The sequence below is a fragment of the Neopsephotus bourkii genome, unplaced genomic scaffold (assembly GCF_033783945.1).
Source record: "Neopsephotus bourkii isolate Nb327-2 ecotype Australia unplaced genomic scaffold, CSIRO-AGI_Nbou_v1 NB_1433, whole genome shotgun sequence".
Classification (NCBI taxonomy): domain Eukaryota; kingdom Metazoa; phylum Chordata; class Aves; order Psittaciformes; family Psittacidae; genus Neopsephotus; species Neopsephotus bourkii.
Window position 1 is genome coordinate 2,515,620 of NW_026901910.1, and position 23,577 is coordinate 2,539,196.

The 23,577-nt window shown below is 51.5% G+C and overlaps 1 protein-coding gene and 1 long non-coding RNA gene across 4 annotated transcripts in view; both read left to right on the forward strand.

Moving 5' to 3' along the window:
• Nucleotides 1-23,577, forward strand: part of LOC133220401 (uncharacterized) — a 132,076-nt gene that overhangs the window by 77,972 nt on the left and 30,527 nt on the right. The window lies entirely within an intron of this gene.
• The window catches only part of ETS1 (ETS proto-oncogene 1, transcription factor), a 71,400-nt gene that overhangs the window by 17,296 nt on the left and 30,527 nt on the right, over nt 1-23,577 (forward strand). The window contains exon 1 of one of the 3 annotated variants that reach the window (XM_061368443.1): nt 10,009-10,114. The exons of the other annotated variants lie outside the window; for them this stretch is intronic. Within the exon in view, the coding sequence (XP_061224427.1) occupies nt 10,045-10,114 (70 nt within the window). The 5' untranslated portion in view covers nt 10,009-10,044. Of the gene's footprint in view, nt 1-10,008; nt 10,115-23,577 lie in introns of those variants that run through there. 3 annotated transcript variants of the gene reach the window in all.

Genomic DNA, 23,577 nt, shown 5'->3' on the forward strand with positions numbered 1-23,577 from the left:
CCCATAGCAGAGATGGGATGGAGCAAAAGAAACTGCTGCACCAAAGCAGACGTTTAGTTTCTAAGAAGAGCTGGCCCAAAGTGCTTCTCCCTAACTCATCAGCAACTGTCTTCCAGGAGTCAGAAATGCCTTTCTCCCCTGGTTTGCGTGATTCACTCTCCACATCCTAAGTTCAAGGGAGGGCAGAGGGCACTTGTTTTGTCCAGACTGATGTCAGCACTGAGGTGAAATAGGAAAAAAGGAGGACATGCCCCACGGGAGCCTGTTCATGGAAAAAGTCTGATTTGGTCAGTTCCAGGCATCTCACAGATGATTTCAACCCAGTTCTGCAGGCTCAGGAAGCACAGCTAATTATGGAAGGTAGTGATGGAAATAAAACTGGCATCTCAGTCCTGCCCTGGACCAGCTCATTGCCACCTTGGGGTATCTGTACCTCCTATGAAACATCTCCAGAGGTGGTGAGACCCTCTCTTCCCCTTCTTTGCATCTTGCTTAACCCCAGGAGGCCAGACGCTTCCTTTGTCTGGCAGCTTTGGTTGTGTTTCTATCCAGGCAAACAGCTACTACATGGAAGCAGTAGCACGTTTCCTTTGCTTTGCAGTAATCAGACTGACAGGATAACGAGGCAACCCAGTAGCCTGCTTTGCCTTCCACTTGTGCCGAGTTCCAGGCTGGGTGTCAGCTCAGTCCCCTATCTCGATGAAATACGTCTTTTTTTACTTTTCTTCTTGTTGCTGCCAAAAGTGACAGATTGCTCTGCGGAAATCATCAATATTTTGTCAAAACGAAATCCAAACATTTCCAGCCAAAACTCAGCGTTTTCTGGTGCTGGCTGTGTTGATGCAAAAACAAATCTCCGTGGGAAATGGCAACATGGAAAGGAAACAGAGAAATAGGTTATTCTACTCAGCAGAATCCTTCTTTTGACTCTGATTCGGATGAACGTCTTGAGGAGCTGCAAGGCAGAGGGGTGGGTGAACCCAAGAGCTTAATCTGGACCACTCATATGTTTATTTAGACCATACTGGTGTAAACAGCCGTGCTCTGTTGACACGGAGAAGGAGCCTGGTCTGTGTAGTTTATACCACAAAGCATGAGTAAATACCAGTACTCATTCCCTGCTTTCCAATATCATGATGGGATGCTTCTCTCAAGCTATAGCTTCAAGCTAAAGGACCTGGTTTAAGTTTTCATCCATCTGCTCTTGCCTCATTTTATGTTGCTCTGTCTTCTTCCCCTGCTACATTTGCACCTAGTAAGGCTGTCGCTTTGCCTCTGTGTTTACTGTAGCAGATACTTCCATAACCATCCATCTTTCCCAGTCCCTCCCTGCGGGCCTTGCAGCGCTGTACTCAGCAGCTACAGTGGCACCGGACGGCGGTGGCAGGGCTTTCCACTCCACACCCACCTGAAACGAGATGGTTTTATCTGGGCTCTCCCACGCCTGCCAAGCGCATCCCGGCCTTCCCCTCCAGCTCCTCACTTCATTAGCGCCGGAGATGTTTATAAATGGAAGAGATAATATTTTTCGTTTCCAGTTTGGGTTTCCAGGGCAGCCACTTTCTAAAGCACTTAGGAAGTTTAGAGAAGACAAGGTTATATAAACGATTTTTCCCCCCTGGGCTCTTATTAATCAAGTGGCTTGCGGAGCCATTCCCATAGCTTTGGGATCAAGGGCACTAGCTGGGTGAGGGGAGGAGGGAGGTGGTTAATACAAGACATCTTTTTCTTGGCTCCTACCCCTTTTCTTGGTAGGTTTGTGATGAATGAAGTACTCAGACCTGGGGTTTGAAAGCAGATGGAGAGCTGAGCAGCACGCTCCCAGGTTACATTCAAACTGTGTTTTGGGCTGAACTCTTGTATTAGCCCCTTCTAGCCCTTCATGTGAGTCATGTGGCATCTTTAAACCCCGATTTACCTAGCCCTGTTGATATGTCCCTGTTGAATTTGATTACTTGATGTAACACGTTTGCATTTCCATTGTTTCAACAGTGATGGGCAATGAGTTGATCCTTGAGCTTCTACAACCCTATGGACGTGCACACACACACACACACACTATGTGTTGTATTTCCTGGCAAGCCCTGATGCATTTCTAAAGCTTCCCAGCATTTTCCCACCCAGGCTCCAGCAGCAGCTGCTACCCAGGGTAGCTGTGGGCTTGGAAAACAGGGAAATCTGGAAAACTGCTCCCATTAGAATGAAACCAAGCTCTGCCTCCTCCTCTGTGACCTTCCTCCTTCTGTCTTCCCAGTGGGAAATGCTGAGGAATGGGGTCTTTCTCGTTTCCTTGGGTGGATGGAGCTCTGTGTGTAGTGGCAGGTCCAGCTTTCCAAGCCTGGAGCCAAAGATCCACAGGAAATCAGCCCATTAGTCTGTTGACCCACCTTCCCACTATTCCAGTCATGCTCTTTCAGTGTGAAAATAATGATTTAAATAGCCAGAGGTGGAAAATAATGATTTAAAAGGGGGTAAAAGGGGATTTTTGCAACTCTTGCTAAGTGTAGACTTGGCAGAAGGAAACTGTATTTCTTCCGGGTCTTGGGAGCTTGTGAGGAAAGGTGTTGAACATCTGGAGTGATTTAGCAGTTGTGCGAGGCTGTGCACTGGTGGTGTTACAAACAGAGCTCACCCTGCAGATCCAGGGTGGGCTGATAGAGGGAAAAGATGCTCTCATAGCGTTTGGCTTGAGGTTGCAGGTTGGGCATTGCAGGAGAGCCACATCCTCCTCCTTCAGGGACAGATGATGGTTGTGGTGGCCTCTGAAGCATCGCTCAGGACACTGAAGGAGGCTCCTGTGGTGTTCAGTGTGCATCTTGACTTGCTAGAATGGATTTTGACATAGGAAGGACACTCCAGGTATCAGAGGTAGATTTGTCTCCATCTCTAAAATGTGCTAAAACACAAATCAGGCTTCCCAGAAAAAAAGGCTGATTCATGTCAGCTCATCCACATCTGAGACCTACAGGAACCTCCTCAAGAAGGTGAACTAACTGGATGAAAAGCGGGTTTGTTAATGGCTTACTTTTAATTGCCTTTTCATTTGCCCCATTTTGCAATCCCTTCCCACTTTAAAAGTGCAAAGCTAGTTCTAGCTCAGGTGGAATGACGCACCATTTTCCTTGCTTATTTTCTTTTCCCTCTTTTAACTCAATTAGAAGTTGGGGGGGGACACAGTGACCCCAAACTGGTTTGCATCAACCCGGAATGTATTTAGACAAAATCTTTACATCTGCTTTTTTCTTCCAACTCCCAGCAAACCACAGGCAAAAAAAAATAACTAAATCAGCTGGGTTTGCAGCTTTTGCTGCAGGCAGTGGGGAAGCCGACAGAGGAGCAAACAGGTTTGTGTGCTGAACGCCTTTGTATCTCAGGATCTCCCTTCAACAGCTTTCTGAACATAGTCAAAACCCCTGCACTAAGTGGTGATGATGATGATGGGTGTAGATGAGTGACCAGTGGAGTCGCAGGCCCCTGCTGACCAGCTGTCTCGTCCCCTTCTTACACCAGCGTGGCCTTAGGACCTCATCAGGAGCCCCTCATGGGGAGAGAGGCGTGTTATTTAATTAGCTTTACAATGGACTGACTGGGAGGCACGTGGTGGCTCTAATGGAAGGAGATAGATGTCCTTTTAGCCGGGCTAATTGTAAGGACATAGCAGAGCCTTTGTTCAGCCCCAGCATGTGGCCTGTGATCTCTCAGAGCCCAGGGGCTGCCCGCTTATAATTTTAGACAGATCTATTCAAGCCTGCTCTGTAGCGTGGGGCTGAACAAGACGGGTATTGTTGCAGAGCCAGCATCACCGTCCAAGAAAACCACCCCAAGAAACCCAAACACGTGTAGAGAGGGATATTTCTCTGTCGTTTATTCACTATTGGGCTGGGTTGCCAAGCGCAGACAATTGCAAGTGAGGAGGTTTCCAGTGCTGGGCTCTCTGAACTGCGTACACAGGCAAATCCTTCATCCCGGGAGGGATGTGGTGGGCTCAAGGGGTGTCTCCACCAGCAGAACATATATGGGGAGGGCAGCTTTAGGGCTTTAATTGTTAGTGTGGGTCTCATCCTGTGCTGTGGGCTATGGGGTGTGTGGGGTAATCGTGTTCATCACTGAATTACCTCCATAGACTGGCTGTGCACACCTGATATCTCATTGTCACGTTGGGACAGTGGTCGGGCTGGAAAGATTTGGGCTCGTGGATCAGTGTCTGTGCTTCCCAGTGTCCTGCATGACAACTAATGGGAATCCCAACTCTCTTGCATGAACTTTCCCCTTAAATCTCTCTCTGTGAGACCCCATTATGGTTCCCAGCCCCTGAGCTTTTCCTTTGGGACTGCTGAACTGATACCCTAGCCCTTTGTGAAGTGAGAAAGTGTTGTTTCATTAAACAGACGGGGTGCAGGCACAAAGGTCTGTGGAAATACTGACCAAGAGTCACACTTCCATCACTTGAACCCCTCTGTCCTGGCCACAGCATTAAACTGAGGGTCACTCACTGCTGTCAAGTGTTTTATTTCCCTGTGCTGACCACTTCCACTGGCTGTGTGCAAATGTGTTTTAATGGTGGCTGCTATTTCTTAGCTTGTGAATTTGTGTTCTAGAGGTTGGTGCTGGGCAAGCCTTCCTTGGGAGGTGCTTGTGTGGCTCCTGGCACCTTCATGAAAAGGAAATGTGGCTGCGACTTTGCGTTGACTCAGTGGGTCTTTTTATTGATGGTGGTGGGATTTTTGAAGGATTGAAAGAGCATATAAGAGTTAGTGAATACTAACACTTGTATGGAGAGAGCTGCTTGATTATCAATGATCCCACCACCTTTCCTTCGTAATCCCTCACCCGTGCCCCAGGGAAGGGGATCTCAAAGACTATCAGAAACCATCAGTAACCTGACACAAGAGATTGGTGGATGCCAAAGGTGAAGTTGCAAGTACAGAGGTACTGTTTAAGTCTGAGCTGGCTGTTTCTGCTGTGAAGGAGGCTGCCCAAGAGACCTGACCAAAGATGAGAGGTCCGTCCAGTAAGGTTTGACATGTATAATCTGCCTGTGCTCAGGAACAGCTAACATCAGGAGTTAAACAGCAAAAATCCTCAGGTTACATTTACCAAGAACTCAGTGCTGTTACTTGAGGAGGAGAGGGAAAACGTACCAAGAGCAAACAGCGCTGCGGAACAGTTTACCAGGATTTTCCAGCCAGCAAGTTCTTCCAGCAGGGTAACAAGTGAGTGACAGCACCCCCCGCCAACGAAACTCAAGGCAGAATTACATTGCTGGAGCCCAGATTAGCTAATCAGGTTATGAATCAGCATGGGGCCTCTGGGAAACCAATCGCAGGAGCCACTTGAAGATGCTCAAGCAGCTCTGTGAGACTGTTGATTGAGGTACCTACAGTGTGTGGACCGGAGCTGTTGCGGGGATGTGTGTGAGCTGGAGTTCTCCCTCCTTGCTGGCCACAAAGATGCTTTTGTGAGCCATCTCTGCTGGGAAGTTAATGAGAGCAGGAGTCGGGGAGGCTCGGAGGCGGCTTCCTCTGCTCGCGCCTGGAGGGCAATCAGAGGATGGTATTGTGACAGAAATGATGTCTCGGGGCTGAGCAGGGCCCTGAAGTCTGGATCTCCACAGGGTGAACAGAAACTTGCTTTTAATGCAGGCAGCAGAGGATGACTCCAGCCCCGCAGCAGTGAGGGGACCCCAGAGGCCACAGGCATGTGGGTCATGGAGGAGCCAACGCTTCCGTGATGGTCACAAAGGCTAGATGTGAGAGCAGCCTGCCTTCCCTATGGACAGCACACAGTACGTGCTGACTAACCAGCTCTGCTTCCATGCCCTGTGCCTAGCCAAAAAGGGAGGCTGTGGTCACCAGGACTACTAATCCAGCCTCCTTTCACCAGCGTAAAACAACTCACCCAAACACTTCCCCGCTATTACGGCGCTTGAAAGAATTTCTCGTATCATTTTAAATTCCAGGAAAGGTATCTCCCTTGGGAATGGTCATGGCAGCTGCTTGCTCTTTCCTCTCATTGCAGAGGGCCACCTCCACACCCAGAGCCACCTCCCTGCTCTTTCCTTTCTTAGAGTGGTGGCTGCTGCTTTTGCCAACAATGTCCCCCTTGCGATAAATGCTTTCATGTCTCCGTTTCTCCCTGGAATTGCACGATGCTTTTTCCCCTCCTCTCCCCCTTTTGCTCCTGATTTCAGCCTCATGCCCTCTGGATATTGTTTACTTGACAAAACATCAAACTGCAGCCCTGGCCGCTTGCAGTCATTAAAAATCCCATGGCAGTTTTGGGGCAGGCTCCAATTTGGCTAATTACGTTCTGCCATAAATATCCCCCTGCAGGTTTAATTGGATATGGTGTTCTTCATTTCCTGTCCACAACAGCTGGGCGGTGTTGCTCCGCGTTGTTACGGAGCCGTTGTATTTCACCCCAGAGGTAGCCACGTTTTGGGAGCAGCCGTGCTCGGAAAAGCTCCTTCTCCACACTACCGATAACACCTAATCCTGAGCCTGCTGCAAGGACAATGGGAAAATCCAAGGGAGAGGAGAAGCTGTCCCAGCTCTAACATCTGGAGGAGAGCCAACAGCTGCCTGCTGGTAAAAGGGCCATGACAGGAGTGGATTTGGCTGTTCCAAAGGGAAAGAGCCGGCCCCGGCTTGGAGAGAGGTCATGGAAGAGCGTTCCTGCCCTCACTACGTGTTCGGAAATCACGGCAAAGGCTGCGGTCTCGTCATACCTTTCCTCGATGCTAAATGAGTGATTATTATTATTCTTTGAAACCAAGGTTAGTCAGCGTCCCTGGAACAATGTGGCATTCCTGCCCGTCCTTTCTTTGTTCCAAAGGTTTAAAAACAGCCAGGCTGCATTGTGGAGGGAGGGCAGATGGTTATCTGCCATCAATGGCAAAATCTTTTGGCTGTGTTAATGGCAGCAGGGGTGTTCTCCGCAACCCAGCATCCTCCCTCGACAGGAGAGAGCCTGAGTAGATATTAATGTTGAATAACGACAGAATGGAAAAGGAGGGTGAGACTTGGATGTGGAAGAGGAAAGCTATTTCAAAAGCCTGTAAGCAGCAAATAGGAACCAGTTGCTGAGGCGAAGTCATGTTTGGCAGGTCTTGGACTCCAAATGGTCACATCCCAGCTGAAGAAACTAATCAATGGATTCCTTCCATGCCTTCTGCGAACACTGAGCCATTGAGCGGCTCAGCTGGAGTTCAGAGCCAGGGCTTTCATGTTGCAGGCTCTGAAGTGAGCACAAATTAAGGACGGAGTCGAGTTCGAAGGAGAGATTCAGCTGCCCTGGGAGGAAATCTCTGTCCACAGCCTCTCTGTTCTTTTCCTCCACCTTGGGGTTTTTACCCTGGTGCTACTCTTGGCAGCAGTTCCAGTTTCCCCACATGTCGGGGCTGCCGTACACTGCACGATCAAACTGCAACAAGAGTCTGGGGGAGTGTGGAAGGGGGGTGAGGCTGGGGAGTGGAGAAGCTCAAAGCCTTGCTGCAGCCATGCTGCACCAAGCTGTGGCTTAGTGTCATCGGCTTTGCAAGATCAGGGCTGAGACGGGATGCCAAGAGCGTGTGTATCTTCCCTAATAAAAAACACGCAAGATGGGAGAAAGATCTTTATTAGAGCCTTTGTTCTGGTCCAGAAGAGAAGGAACGCCTTCACAGGTGCACTGGAGTTCACCCAGCCCTTAAGACCATAAAGCACTCAGGCAAATGCATCGGCCCACAGGAGCAAGGCTAAAGCACAGATGCAGAGGAGCCGCTGGTGCCCATCGCCAGCTCCATCTCTGCTTACAGGAGCCTTGAATGGGGGATGGACAGCACGTCCCCATCAGCACCCACTCAGACAACCCACGGCGACCTCGCTGTGCACCTCCTGTTTCAGTCTGGGGCTTGTGGTTTGCTGCAGGAGGCTGCTCGCTCTGAGCGGGTGGATTATTGAGAGGGGGGAGCGCTGGGGTCACTTCAATACGGTTGGGACCGCAGGTGCTTGCTGATGGCAGCTGTGTAAACCGGCCCTGTACGCACGCTCCCATGCTCGCCTGGGATGTTTGCAGCGTGCAGAGAGAAGTGTAGGAAGGGGAAGATTGTCAGGCTGTGATAACTGCATCAGGTTTCCCTTCCCAAGCCTGCTCTGGAAGGGATCATACAGAAAGGCAGCTGTTTCTCCTGAATCCCCTTTTGCTTTTCGACTGGAAGCGTTCTGCATAATCTCCTCTCAATAGCTGCTTCCTTCAATCATTGCTGTCCATCCCGTGTGGGAAAAGAAACCCAAAATGAAGGTCAGGTGCAAACACATGATCCTGTTTGGGGAGAGGCAATAGGGACCAAATTTTATCCTTTTCATCCATCCTCTTTTCAGTTCCAGATTTCCAGGTTCATTCCTGTGGTAGTTTTCAAACCAAGGATCCACCGCCCAAGGTTTCACACCTCGTCCTCTGCCGGAATACAGCTCAGGTTCTCCAATGCACATGGGAATCAGTGGAGAGAGGACTTATATTGGTCACAGAGCAAACTGCTGCTCCTGTTGCCCTTCTGCAGGAATAGGTTGCCCATAATTGAGCTGGCAAGCCAAAATTGCCTGTGCAATTGGAAATGCAAGTGCTTGGCAATGGGTGAGGTACCTGACGGGCTGGAGCTAAGTGCCTGCCCTGCTTTGCCAGCTCTGAGTAAAATCTGCCTTGGTAAAACTGGCTGCTTGTGCGAGCCAGAATCAGGCTCTTGATTCCTGGCCCTGGCACCTCGCAGCTTCTTTTAGTTACACAAGTTTTCCTTCTATAAACATGCCTCAGGCGACTGTGAAAGCTAGAAATAATCCTGAGCTTCAACGTTTGCATCTGCAGCTCATATCTTAGTGCGTTTTAAGGTTTCACTGCAAGCAGGACCCTGGTTCATCCCATGGCTTAGCAGGCAGCCTTGAGCTCCGGCGCTGGCTCATATGGCTGCCCCATCACAGCCGGGATGTTCCTTTAAGCCCATCTCTGCCAGTGTCTCAGAGGCTGTTGAGACTTTCGGAGTGAGAGAACCACAAAAGCTGGTTGCTAATCACTTTTTTTTAACACTCGTACCGGTAAATTGACGTCTGTGAGTCATAATCTCCCTCCTGCTCTGCCGTTTGTGGTCTGAAGCTTGTGCTCCCTAAATACAATAAAACATATTTCATGCGAAAACCGATATTCTTCTGCTAACTTCATGTCACGCTGGCATGACGCCCATCTTGCATCTTCAAGATGCTTTTTATCCAGACAGTTCCCAAGCCATTTTGGCCTCCCACCTGTACAGAGCACACTTGTGAACAGCCGCCTTCGATGCAAGCACAGTTTGCCCTAAGGCTCACAGAGTCAGATTCAGATGTGCTAGCTGGTGGCAGAGCACCCGAGTGGGCAGCCGCAATGGTGGTACAAGAGGGAGGGGTGATGTGAGAATGGAAGGGGCCATGTAAGTGTGGAAGGTGCATGTCCACACAAGCAGGGTGAAAGCAACTGGTTTCAAGAGCCTTGGCTCAGGGCTGCCTGCGGCGTTTTACCCGTGCTAAAACTCCAACTCTACGTTCCCTTCGTGTTTCGGGGTATGGATGCAAGCGGAGCAGCAGCAGCAGCGCCCAAATTCCCGCTGGCTGCGCTGACCCCCATCACCCCGTGCCCTCCATCACTTCTTTACCCCCCTGGGGCAGCTCCAGCTCCGCTCCCCGCGGCGCCGGGTACGGGAGCCGCCCCCGGGGCGGGCACAAGCGGGTCCCACCCGCCGCTGTCACCGCTCGGGGCCGGCCCAACGCCCTCCCCTCGGCGGCTCGGGCCGGGCCGGGGCGGTGGCAGCGCGGCGGGGCGAGGCGGAGCGGAGCGGTAACGAGGGAGCGCGGAAGGGGCGGCGGGGGAGCGGAGCGGGAGAGAGGAGCGAGGAAGCGCGGGAGGAAAGAGGAAGAGGAGGAAGAAGAAGAAGAAGAGGAGGAAGAAGAGGAAGGCAGGCGCCCGGGCGCCCCGCTCCGCGCTCGGCGGGGCTCAGTAGCCGCCGCCCCCCGATCCCGGCGCGCCGCCGCCGCCGCAGCCATGAAGGCGGCGGTGGACCTGACCATCATCAAGACAGAGAAGGTGGACAGCGAGCTCTTCCCGTCCCCCGGTGAGCGCCCTCCCGTCTCTGTGACCCCCTCGTCGGGGAACCCTTTGCACCCTTTCTCCCCCTTGTTTCGTAGCCAGGGCGGCGGCGGCGTTGGCGGTGGTGGTGGTGGTGGTGGTGGTGGTGGTGGTGGTGGTGGTGGGGGATGTCTGACCGGGAACGGTTTATGGGGGGTGTTTTGGGGAAGGGGAAATGAAACCCACCCCCTAAATAACGGCGGCGCCCGCCAGGCTCTGTCCCGCAGCACCGCTGGGGGAAAGGCGAGGGCGAACTTAATTTCCGAGCAGTTTGAAGACTTTCCCCCCCACCGCCTCAAGCCACCGCTTTGCTTAAACACCAACCCGCCGCCCGTCCAGCTGCCTTTCCTCATGCTTCTGGCATCCTTGCGGGGATGTAGGCGAGCACCTCGGGCTGGGAGCAGCGGAGATGCTCTCCCATGGGTTGTTTTTTAACCCCGGGACACCCCGTCTTTTCCCGAGTGGAAAACTGGCAGCCCAGCACAAGCTGCTTGTCTGGGGTGGACATTCCCCCCCATCCCTCGCTGGAAGTATCTTGCGTGGTATTTAGGAAACAAAACTCCAGCGGTACCTCGTCTAGATTTAAACTAGGAAAACCCGCTGCTTTGATTTGCTTTTTCCTCTCTGGAGCTGGGGAAATGGGTGGAGGAAGGGTGCAGGAGCTACCAGGGACGATAGCACCATGTTACTCAAAGCGTGTGGGTTTCTTTTCTGTTGTAGCGTTAAGTTTAGCTGGCTGCGGTTAATGCTCGTAGTTGAGTATTTACCATAATAAGGGCTGTTATTCACATACTGATGTTGTCTGATTGCTGACCCCGGGCGCTCGACTGATGTCTGCCTTGCTCTGCCGAGGTAGAGGATGGGGCTTGGAGGGTCTGCAGGGCAAACGCTTCCTTTTACAAGGGTGCAGGGGAGGGGGAAGTGAGCCCTGTTGTAATTCCCGCTGCGGTGGAGGTTTGCTGGGTTCGTGCAGCGCCGGCGCGGCGGAGAAAATCGAATTAGAGCTGCGCCTTCCTTTGCCAGTGAGCAAGTTTCGAGGAAACCCAGGAAGGGGCTCAGCTCGGCTCCTGCCAGGCAATGGGGTTCCAGGCTGCATGTGCGAACTTGGAATGACAGCTCCAGCCGAGCGCTGGAGCGCACAGGGGTTGCAGGCTCCGGCTTGGAGTAGATGCTTGTGTAGCATCAGCTCGTCTGCAGAGCTCCGGTAATGAAGCAGACGTCTGGGCGATCTGCTATATAGTATCCAGCGCAGGGACATAGCTTTGCATAATCCATCTTCCCCCTCCCCTTGCTGTAGAGAGGACTCGGTTGCTTGTTGTAGCTCTTTTGGGACTGTGTGTCCCCAACAGCAAAGCTGACCCTAACTTTAAGGTGTGGGCTTGGAGGGACCCGGCTTCAAAGTGCAACAGGGACAGTAAGATGATTTTCCAAAGCAGATTCAAGGTGGAGTTGAGCTGTTTGTGCCGATTTCCTGCAGTTTTGGTTAAAAGAAAGTGCACTGGAGCTTTACTCAGGTGGTGACAGCAGCCTGCTTGTTGCAAGGGGAAAAAAATGGGATAGGGAGAAACACCTGGGGGTTGTTTTTCACTTCAACGTATCTGTTTGAATTTAGGCGCTCCTGGCGTGGGTGAGAGCAGGTCAGGGGCGTTTCTGGTGTTCAGCTGTTTGAGCATTGGGTCAATGTAACTGCCTTGTGCCTGAAGTGAGGACATGATGTTTCACCCTGTCTGAAGTTCGTTTTTCGCTCTGCAAAAGCTCTTTTGCAGCTTGTGACAGCGTTTTAGAGGTGACCCAAAGTTTAAACTTCAGCAGGAAGAGAGCTGAAAAATAAAACCCCAAAAGGTAAAAAAGAGCTTGACTCCCTGTCGGCTTCAGCTGCAGTGGCTTCTGTTTTGGTGGCTACGCTAACGCTGTGAGCCAGAAAGGTCAGTGCTGTCAATTAGCTGGCTTAACCTCATTTCCCCTCTCAACTTTTTAGAGGATGCTGTAGCTTTCTTGCTTGGTTGGATTGATGTTGAGAGGAGTGTGGATGCTGCTACATGTTACTGGCACCCAGGGATGCGTGGGAGACATAGTTTTTCTCTGCTCCTGTGTGGTTTGGGCTTCACAGAATCAGCCAGGTTGGAAAAGACCTTTTAAGATCAAGTCCAACTGTTACCCCAGCATTGCCAAGGCTGTCACTAACCCATGGCACTGAGGGCATCTGCATGGTTTGTGACCACATCCAGGGACGGTGACTGCAGCACTGCCCTGGGCAGCCTGTTCCAATGCCTGAGCACCGTTTGGGGTAGGAATTGTTCTTCAGCTCCATCTAAACCTGCCCTGGTGCAGCTTGAGGCTGTTTCCTCTTGTCCCATCCCTTGTTCCTTGGGAGCAGAGCCCAGCCCCTCCTGGCTCCATCCTCCTGTCAGGCAGTTGTAGGGAGAGATAAGGTCCCCCCTGAGCCTTCTCCAGACTAAACCCTCAGGTCCCTCAGCCTGAAGTCCTCATAAGACTGCTTGTTCAGCCTTTGGTCTCGGTGTCTGTGCCATCAAATGTGCCCATTGCCCTCTTCAAAATGGGCATTGGCCCCCCTGTTCCTTTCCGCACCAGCAAACAACAAACAGATTTGCTTCACGGGATCCATAGGGTTAACCTTGCACAGGGGGAGTCCTTGCAGCCGTAGGTTTTCAATTGTGCAAGTTGTTTAATGTGCCAGGTGCTTGATGCTGTGCAAAACTGCAGAAGTGCATTGGTACTGTGTCCCTCTCACACCCCTGAAATGAAACCCAGCTCCAGCCCACTCCTGCGTGTATGAGTTCGATGGGATTTGTAGTGTGTCCAAAGGGTTTAAAAATAACCCAAAAGGGATGTGAAGTTGTACAAAGCTTCCAACGCCACATTCCTCCCTGCTGTTGCCAGCAAGAATGTGTGAGTGAGATGGGTAGGTCAGGAGCCAAAAAGCCACGGTGGTGGGCTGCTCCTTTAACATGCAAGTTGTACGTGCATGGGTTTTCATTATAGGATCTGATAGAGGAGATGGCAACATCACATTTGATTGCAGATATAGGACTGGTCTATTGGAAGGTGCTCATGGCGTGGGGGCTGAAACTCCATGAGCTTTAATGTCCCTTCCAGCCCAAACCAGTCTGGGATTCTATGACTGATCTACCAGTGGGATGGTGTGATTTAGTTTACTGGCTTTATTCAGACAGCAAAGCTCCAAACTATGTGAAAACCAGCCCTAGTGGGAACTTCACCTTGCAACTAGTAAACGCTGCCCTCTGGAAATAAATGTGTTTCCTCCAGTTCTGCAAAGCTCCATTTGCTTTCTGTGGCCCATTAAGAGCAGCTCCACACCCCTTGCTGGGAGTTGGCAGCCCATAACTGGGACTCCCAAGTACTCCGAGATAACTAATGAAGCTGCTGGCTTGGTGCCCCTGAGAGATCCCACAGGGTACCAGGGAAGGGCTGTAATGCAGGTGGTCATGTTGGGGGTTCCTGGTGAGGCAGAGATGCTCCTGCATCCACTTCCCTTCTCTGGAGGTGTGTTATGTGCATGGTGGTGGGTTTGTGTTGGCCTGGCATGAAAAGAGGAATCTGGGCAGAGGCAGTGTGGAATCCTGACTGCAGGGAGGTGGGACAACCCCATGGGCTTAAGGACAGCTGGGAGCTGGAGGCGTTGTTCCCATTGGCCTGTGTGGGGGTGGCATCCCAGGGGTGTATTTTCATCTGGCAAGAGGTTTTCCCTCTGTTCGGGGTCTGGGACAACATCAGGTCAGGGCTGAAGGAACGTTTCTCCTGCTGTGGTTGCCGCAGGAAGCAGCCAGCCTGCATGCGGTGTGGATGTGGATGTAGGACCTGCTTTTCCAAAAGGGAAGGTTTGATCTTGTATTATCCTTGCAGAGCACTCCAGGCTGGTCCCTATGGCTATATCAGCCGCTGTGTGACTCAGTTTCCCAACTACTATTGTGAAAGCTGTATTGGTGGTGGCTTGTAGAGAGGGTTTGCATGGAAGCCCAGCAAAAGAGGAAGGGAAACAAGCTCTGAAAGGTGAAGTGACCTCAGGGATGCAGAGAATTGCATTTGGCATCTTTCTGAAAGCTTTTGCATTAACAGCAAAGGTGAGAGCTCGACTTTGGCTGTGGATTGCTCTGTGTGGGCATGAATCATCAGCCAACAAGTGCAAGACTCTAATAAATTGAGGGCTTTGGGCTCCTCTGGCATTTTCGGTGCTGATTGCCTGTGGAGGAGGTGAGAATTTGAACTGAAAAAGAGCAATTATCTGTCTATGTGTTTACAAAATGCCCATTACTGTGGTATCCAGCTAGGATGGGGGAATGAGAGGTTCCCTGGAGGGAGGGGACCGTCTGCCACCAGCTCCAGCCTTTTTAGTGTCACCTTCTGTCTACTTAAGGGACAAAAGGTGGGAAGAGTCAGAAAGAGGGCAGCTCTGTGGACTTCTCTGTCAGGGATACAGGTCTAAAGCATATCCTTGACTAAACCATTTTAACATGGGTACAGGGAATGAGGTTTCCAGGAAAGAGGAGCAGAACCCCATTCCTTCCAGGTTTCCATCATAAACTCCCCAAAGCATGTAACAAGTGTGTAATTACAGCGTTGTTACACGAAGTGGCTGCTAATTTGCCATGTAATTACAGTGTGCCATGCTTTGATAGGCCTTATAAAATGAAGGGATAACACAGCCTCATGCTGGAATGCCGCACTGGAGCTCTCCAAAGCGAGCTGACAAGCACGTCCTGTGCCATCCCTGCTCTCCCAAATCCATAGCAGATTGCTGGCAGGCAGCAAGGAGCCAGCAACATGTGTGCTCTTTCCAATGGGACTGTGGCATGCTGAGTTCGACTGGGGAGCCAGCTTTTGAATACGGCTGCATCATCCTGAATGGATCCCTCTTGTGTGGGTTTAGGGTGCGAAGGTTGGCCTGTGGTTAGACCCTGGATTACAGTTTGATGCTGTATGGATGGGGGGTTCTTCACTAGTTGCTGTTTTGGTGATAGCAGATCCATCTCAGGCACTCGGGGAAGAGGTGGGTGTAAGTAAAACCATGTCTGAACACAATTTAGGGATGTAAACTTACAGATCTGTCATCCCAAATGGTTGTTTTCAGATGTGGTACTGGTATCAGATGGGATTTTGAAGAAAGGAGCAAATCCAAGTGGATTTCTCCCAGACAAGGAAAGAGTCCTTTCCTTTTGCTCCCAAGGTGAGCAGATTACATGATTTAGGAGAGCAAGTGTCATTGCTGTCCCTGGAATGGATCCAAAGGCTGGAGCTGGTGGCATCTTCCAGGCTTCCAGATTTTCATCAGTGCTTGGTGGGATGGTACCAGAGGATTGACTCAAGTGAAGGAGGAGGGGATTATCTACCTTACTGGATCATTAAAATGCCCCCGGAGCCAGCCACTGACTCTTCATTGCACTGTGAACTTGGGGGATCCCCATGGAAGCTGTGATCTTTGATGGGTGCAAGATTTTGCCTCCATAGGTCAAGACCTAACTCCCCACATCTGCTTTTTGGTTATGGGCCACTCTGCAGCTCATCTCCATCAGTGTAGCTCCACTGAAGGCAGCGATAGGTGCTCTGATCCAGGACAAATCCTCATCACTTCAGAAGCCAGTGGGACAGATGTATACCTGATACAAACGGTACAGCTGCCTCAGCCAGAAATCTGGCCTGCATCCCCCTTGTTTTATAAACCCACGACATAGTTTTACATCTCAGCAGTTTTGTTCCTCTTCCGTGACTAAGCTGCTCTCTGCCTGTGTTTCTTTTTCCTTCTTTTTTTTCCCCCTCATTGTGTAGTTTATAATCTTCCAGCTAGATACAGAAAAAGATTTGTTTGCAGTGCTGGCCAGGGAGGCTCTGGTTTCACTGGCACGGGGCCATGCTTACATCTCCAGTCAAAATACTGCTGGTTAAACAATAAATATTTATTGATTCTCCTACAAGCTCCTACATTTTTCCCAGGTGCAGTGGAATTCGAGGGGAGAGAAGCACTTGAGTTCTGCTGATGGCAAAACTCTATGAGATGGCTCCAGAGATAACGGCTGAGATGCTCTTGCACAACTGGGTTCAGCCCTGCTGCATGCACATGCAGCCGGTGGAACTGCGCTGTCCTGGTCTATCTAGGTTTGGGGGTTTGAATGCAGCGGCTTTTGGTGGTAATTACCTGAAAACATACAGATCTGCAGGTGGCTTTGCCTGAATATCAACGTGAATGAACACAGGAGGGTCTCGCATCTGGCTGGGATGTATAATTTGATGTCAGCTTCTGAGATGTGGCCAAGAAAAGGCATAAAATCAGGGTGGTTTCAGGTTGTAATTTGGTTAAAAGCCCCAGCCTCGTAGGTTGTAGACAATAGACCTGAAAGTGAGGAGCATTAACAGCCTGCTAATGTTTGCATGCAAAGCCTGAGCTCCTCTGTGGCAGCCTCTGTTCAGCTGAAGGCTCTTGGGCTTGCATCCACCAGTGCTCTGAGTTGTCCTGTTCCCTGCTCCAATGTACTGGGTGGCTCCCAGTAATTTCTGACTTGTTTTTATGGTGTTGTTCCTCAAGTTGCTGTCAGTGCTCTGCGCCATGCAGGTGGACCCGTTGTTTGTAATGCAAGAAGCCAGGATGCTGTGCTGGTGTAGCACAGCCATCCCACAGCTGGTTCCTGTAGCTGTAGATATAACCTATTACAAATGTGAGGAAGAACTAGCAGCTTTCCTTTCCAGAGAGGAAAATCCCCTCCTTTCTGTGGTTTGGGAGTGAGAGTTGGAGATCAGAGGTCACCATGAGCATCCTATCTACCGTGAGCATCCTATTTACCATGTGCTGGTGGCAGCCCTCGGTGTGGATTGGGATAACAGGTCTCTGTCTGGCTCTAAGCTGTAATTCCCATTCCCATCCCCATCATCTCATGGTGGGTGTTGGACACCGCAGCAATCCCCTCCTCCAGCAATTCCTACTTTGCAGCTTTTTTGCCTCCTGTTAAACCTTTCCTATGAAGACAGAAGAGGCAGAGACGCATCTGGGGTGGCCGGTGCTGTGTTATTCCAAGCCAGCATTCCCAGGGTGGGTTTGGAGGGATGTTGCTCTGCTTTAGGACGTGGCTGTATGTAGGAAAGCTTCTGTTGCTGGGGTGGTGGTGGAGCTGCAGGCTGGCTCCTCACCCCGGCTGAAGCGTTCAGGGCTTGTTAATGAACAAAACCCGTTTTCTTACGCAGAGGGGATGTTAAATTGGCTCCACATGGATTATGTACGTTGTCGCACTTTCCCGGAGGGTGATGGCATGAGTAGGAATGTGGGTTTGATGAAAGAAGCCAGACACTGAGTCAAAAGTGGAGTGGCTCCCCCCGCGCTCCCCTCCCCGTGCCCCTTCTCCCCCCCAATCCCATTGCAAATAGTTGACATGATTCCAAGGCATTCTTCAGATGGCTGGTGGGGAGCGCAGGAGAAGGAGCCAGTGGGACTTTGCTTCTTGTTCTGTAATGCAGCATGCATGCTTCTGGGGCCTCTGACCCCGAAGGATGTTGAAGAAAGGCCTGATGAGATGTGGTTTGAGGGGAAACTGGGGCACGGTGCCCCTGTTCTGCTGCAGCAGGGACGTGGGAGCATCCCCAGTGTGTGCTCCAGGTCTCCCTCTCCTTGCTGTATCTATAGAATCATAGAATCCCAGACTGGTTTGTGCTGGAAGGGACCTTAAAGCTCATCCAGTTCCAACCCCTGCCGTGGGCAGGGACACCTTCCACTAGAGCAGGTTGCTCCAAGCCCCTGTGTCCAGCCTGGCCTTGAACCAGAGATAGGATAGCCACAGCTTCTCTGAGCAATGTATGCCAATGTCTTATATAGGTTTTCTTATGGTGTGTGTTAAGCTTTACCTCTCTGCCTCCTCCACAGCACCAGGCAGGCCAGGACCCATCTGATCTTTGGGACTTCCAGTCTGAGTGTACTGATTGACTGTGATTTGGCCTGGGAGCTAGACTGAGGGGGGAGGCAAATGGCTTAGTGCTGCATCCCTTCAGGGTGAGGATTGCATGTCCTTGTGGAGGCTGGGATTCCCACTGGGATGCTGCCTCTCCTGCAGTGTCCTTAGAGGTCTCTGGATAAAACCGCTGACTCAGGGAAAGCTGCCACTGATGTTTGCAGCTGGTAGACCCCAGAAAGTGGAGCTGGACATTAGGAAGCACTGTGGGGTTTGTTTCCTGTTGCTTTCTTCATCACCCTGTCAGCAGCATCTATCGCAATAATCAAAATGCGGCTTTTTGACCCACATGAAAGCTTTTTTTTTCATAGGTGTCTGCATGTGTGTGTGCAAAACCACTTCGTTTTGGTCAGTGTTCGAGAAGCAGCAGGGTGGTGGGGGTTTTCTTTCCCTTACCTTTTAGTTATGCAGAATTGTTTACCGAAACCTGAACTGTCAGAAGAAACTTCTGTTGTTTCTTGCAAAAGCTGAATACTCCTTGCTTTTTGCACTGGAAAATTCAAAGAGAATGAGGTGGAACACGTGAAATTTGGGTCTTTTTCTTTCTCTTCTTCTTTTACACATTATTGTTAGAAGCGGTTTTAAAGCTCAGTGCCAAGTGCTTTCTCTTTTCAAACGCTCAAGGCGGGTTACCCAACCACTTGGTCTCTCCAGACTGCTTTGTGAGGTCAGTAAACGCAATTCCTCCTCGTTGCAGCCAGAAGTGAGGAAAAACTCATTTCCTCAGTCCCCAGCATCAGCCATGGGATGGGTCCAGCAAGTTGGCAGCAGCATCGCGGTGCATCCTGACCCCGTGGCAGTTGCCGGCCCCATCCTTTTGAAGGGATGCAAAGGAATTGCATGTCAGAGGGTTTTCCCTGGTTCTGGGAAGCCCGGTGCCACCATGGTGCTGGGAAAGTTCCGCTTTTCCAGCGTCAGCAGTGGGATTTCGGAGCTGTCCTGGTAGCTGTGGCCCTGCGGGGTGGTTAGTCACTGGGGCTGGTTTCCATCCCTTTAAGCGGCTCCAGATTTGAAGCTGGCTTTAAAGCTTGCGACTTGAAAGGCCCCAGCCATGCGCCTGCTTTGCCTTTCGGCTGGATGACTCTCTTGTGTGATTCTCTTGTGTTCCTGCTTTCAAACAGCCCAGCCCCGAGCGGCTGGGGCCATGTGGATCCTATGGAGTGACCTGCCTGGACCAGCATCACATCAATGGGGTGGGTGGGGAGGGAGCGGGGGCTGCCTCCGGGGCTGGACCACCAGCCCAAGCCGTTTGGTGTCTTCTTCCTCAGCTTCCAGTGAGTTTGCTGGTCCCAAGCATGCATTGAGAGCCTAAAAAAGAAGGAAAAAAGGAGGTGGGGGGAAAGCCAGAGAAAAAGAAGGAAAGCAAAGGTAGGGGTAGTGTGCCTTTAAGCAGCCGTGTGCCAGCATGTGTAACTGTGCTCTAATCTGGTGACTAACTTGGTTGCAAAGCAGCTGCCAAACCGGGGCCTGAAGGCTCTCCAGGAGTCATCGGGTCCCTCCCTCCTTTCATCCCGCACCCCCCAGCCGCCCCAGCGCTCCCTATGGCAGTTAATTCACTCATGTGGAGGGCACAGCCCCGGCGGTCTCTTGACTCAGCAATCCGGGGCCGATGGGAGCCGCGGGAGCGAATTCCAGGCAAGAAATAATCTCATGACTTGTCTTGGAAAAGATTGCTCCGAAAAGATCCCCTTACGGTCATGGAGCTGCTCCGTGCCCGCCCCTCCAGCACAGCCTGATGAGGCTCCCGATTTCCCAACCTCAGGAGCAGCAGCAGTCAGCCAAGGCAGCCCAGGGGAGCTCATTGGATGTATCCCTCCCTTGGAAAAAGAAGGATGGATTCGGAGGCGAGGATGCCCTGCAGCTGGTGCCTGTCCCCTGCAGGGCACAGTGGTGTGTGCAGCTGGTTTGCCAGGGCAGGGAGCCCAGAGCTTGGGGTTGTGTTGATTTTTGGGGTCACCCCATTGCCCAAGGAGGGTGTAAACCCTCCCTCCATCCCCAGGCAATTTGGGTTCTTCCATCAGTGTTTTTACTCAAACACTTGGCATTATCTTCAGCAGGACTGGCACTGTGGGTGACTTTAGAATCAGATATATGCTTCTTTTGCCTGTTGGCTTTTTTCCTCCTGTCCTACATGGCTCTTGCTGTGGCCTTTCTTCCTCTCACCTCCTCTCCATCCAGAGTCACTCGAGTCCCATCCCCTTTTAGAAGGCAGTTTGGGAGGGCTCGTCCCATGCCCAGTGCCCTCCCGTGGGGTGGGATTAGACCAGGTTGAAAATCCAGTGTCTTTGCATTTGTTTGTGAGGAAGGCTGGCTCCATGGGCAGGAAGGGCTGCTGAGCTGATAGCTCTTACGTCTCCTTCTCAACCGGGATCAAGGCTCGGGAGCGCGTAGCTCCTGGGGCTGTGACTGCAGGGATATAGGTCTCTGAGGGCATCCTGCCTCCCTGGAAGGGTGCCTGTCCACTCCAGTGGCTGTGCTGCCTTTGGAGATGAAGATGCCTGGGGAGAGGAACCTTTGTCTCCTGCTAACCATACACTTAGGGCCCCTTAAGCATCAGGAGCTGGCAGCCCCCAAGCCACCCATCCAGGGCCCTGCTGTAGCTCCTTCAAGCCTCTTACACTTGGTGGAGGATTCCCAGAGTTCCTGGCAAGGGCTCCCGGCTCCTGAGTTGCCAAATGACGCCCCCTCCACCCCCTCCTCCATTTGTGTCTCCTCCTAATAGCCTGTTGGCCTGAGCAGCCGAACTCAATCAGCCCTTTCACCATCTGCTCCCAGGCACTTCTGCTGGGGAAGGCTCCGGGCCAGGGAGCCTGTAATTCCTTAATAGCTTCCGGATGCTGCTTGCGGGGTGGATGCGAGTGTCTCAGCCTCTTTCACCCCCCCAGCCTTCACTGAGGTTTCCAAGCTCAGGCTTCCTCTGGGCAGATCCGAGCACCTCCAGAGCACTGCTCTGATTTATCCCTTCATTCTCCTGTCTCTCCAGGCTGAGGCCAATAGGTGACATAATCCTGGACAACCCTTGGGGCTGGGATGGGGATGACTGAAGCTGATGGGGGAGCCCAATGCATCTTTGGCCTCCTTCCCCAGCTCACTCCCACCTTCTTCATCTTCCCAGGGCCAGTCTCTGCACTGGTCCCTTCCTGGTGGGAAGTTCCCTCGAAGTAGGAGCTAGAGAAGAAGGCATTGCTGAGATTGATGGGGAAACCCGTTGTTCTCATGCATGGAGATGGTGGATAACCAAGAGGTTCCATGGTGCAGCGCAGCTCTGTGCTCAGTCTGGGATGGAGAAGGCTTAATCACAGAGCTCTTCAACTGCCTGGTGTGCTTGGGAAAATCCCCTTGTTCTTTGCCTTAGTTCCCTTCTCTGCTTAAAAAGAAATAATACTAGGCTCTTTCTCCCCTCACATTAAATGAAGCTGCGGTGAGAGATGCAGAAGGCATAGAGAAGATGCTCAGAGTGTGCAGTGAATATTATGAGTTACTTTGGCTTTGATTTCAGCTGCAGGGACTGTTGTGTGTGCATTTGTGAGCCACAGGGAGGGAGGAGGGATGCCTTCAGAGAGGAGGGTTCAAAGTACTTGCAAGTGCAAGTCTTCAGTGGCAGTAAATCCAGTGATGCAGAGAAGTAAATCCATATCTAGCGCAGGGGAATTAGAGGTATGTGGATCGTTATGCTACCTGCCGTCTCTTGGCAGCTGCTGGCAGAGCTGACTATTTGCTCTGAAGACTTATAAATATTTTGGTTGATTAAAGTGATTGATTATCTTTGCTCTAATATTATTTAGTTTGAGCAAACAGTGCTGAGATTTACCAGCCCCGCTCTGACCTCCCAGCCCTGATCTGTTTGCAAAAGCCTGTGCAATTATTTGTTTGGTTTCAAAGATAAACACCCTCATCTCTCCTCTGTTGGTAACTGCAAAGACAACTGGGCAGCTCGGCCTGATACGGGAGGACAGACCTGGAGTCTTCATGTGTGGTGGTAGAAAGGTGGTGAGATGGGGACGTGATGGTCACCAGGTGAGGATGGGGTGAAGCTCTTGGGCTGGTTCTCCTCTTCTGCACTTACTCACTTTGCTCATAGGGTGCAGAGCCAAAACACTCCCTGCTGTATGGAGATGCTATCAAAAGCCCAAGAAGGGCTTTCTCTGGTAAGGCCTTAGCAATCCATGGGGGATGTGATACGCTTCAACTTGCCCCCTCCATTGAGCAATCGTCCGTGGGGTTTTTGCCAGCTTGGCTGTATGGCTGGCTGGCCTTGCCCTGAAGGGAAGGGTTGGCCAGGAAGGCTGCGGAGGTGGGGTTGGATGGGATGGGCGGCAGGAATCTGCAGCTGCAGAGGGATGTGGCAAGCTTCGCCCCCGTCCCTTGCTGCCCCAGGGCAGTGTGTGTGCTCCGGAGGTGACCTGGAGCTGCCTTTGGTGCTGCTTCGTCATCGGCTTCACCCCTTCTGCATCAGCAGCTTCCTGCTCTCTGCATCACGTGGAGGTGTTCTGGGCTTGAGGAATGCTGTAGGAATATCCATGGGCACCTTCCAGTAGGCACTTGGCATTGCATGGACACCACCAATGTGTTTCCAGCCCTTCCAGCTTTAACAAGCATTCTTGGTTTATGAATGAGAGTGCTGACGAGTGGAGGACAGAGACTTTGATGTGGATGGAGATATTTTAGGGGTTGAACATCATCCTTGCTTGGGGGCTCTTCAGACTCTGTCCTGCCATGTGGTACCCTCGTGTCTGGTGTGATGTGATGTTGACTCAGCCTGGGGGCAAGGGCTAAGGCAAGGGTACAGAGAGATCAGTTTATGCACATCTTGGACTGAAAATCGAGTGAAGGTTGAGGAATTCCTTATAATGGACAGATTGAAGGTGTTTGGCTGAGTGTCTGCATGTCTGATCCTTTCCTGAGGCAAGCGTAAGAGGCTTCTTTTTAGGACAGGTATGTTCCCAGCAGCAGGGCCATCAGTGGAGTTCTTCTACATCAGAAGTGTGTTGGATCATGGTCAGGGCAGCACAAGTAATTGTGGTCTTGATTCTGGGCATGGAGTCATTTTGCGTGGCTGCAGATACGCAATGAATCCATCCCAAGCTGTGAGGTCATGTGTAGCTGCTTACAAAATGTGTTGGCACAGCATGTTCTTCAGGTGTGTTTGAGCCAGCTTAGAGGGGTTGAGATCTCTTTGTGGGGTGATGAAAGAGATTAACATGAGTGAAGGTTCCTCAGCCCTTTTCCCATTGTGAGGGGACAGCCCTGCCAAGAGATCTCAGCCATCCCTTTCCTGACAGCATCTTCCTCACACCATGTACTGCCAATTAACCTCAAGCCTTGCAGTATCTCTGCTTTCCCATTCTGGGAGACTCTAACGTGTGGTTTGGCAGCCCCGTCCTTCCCCAGAGCAAGCAGCTGGAGGTGTTGGAGCTGAATCCCCATTGCGTGTCTGTCCGTATCCCTGGGTGATGAAGGAAAGGGAGATTAATGTCTG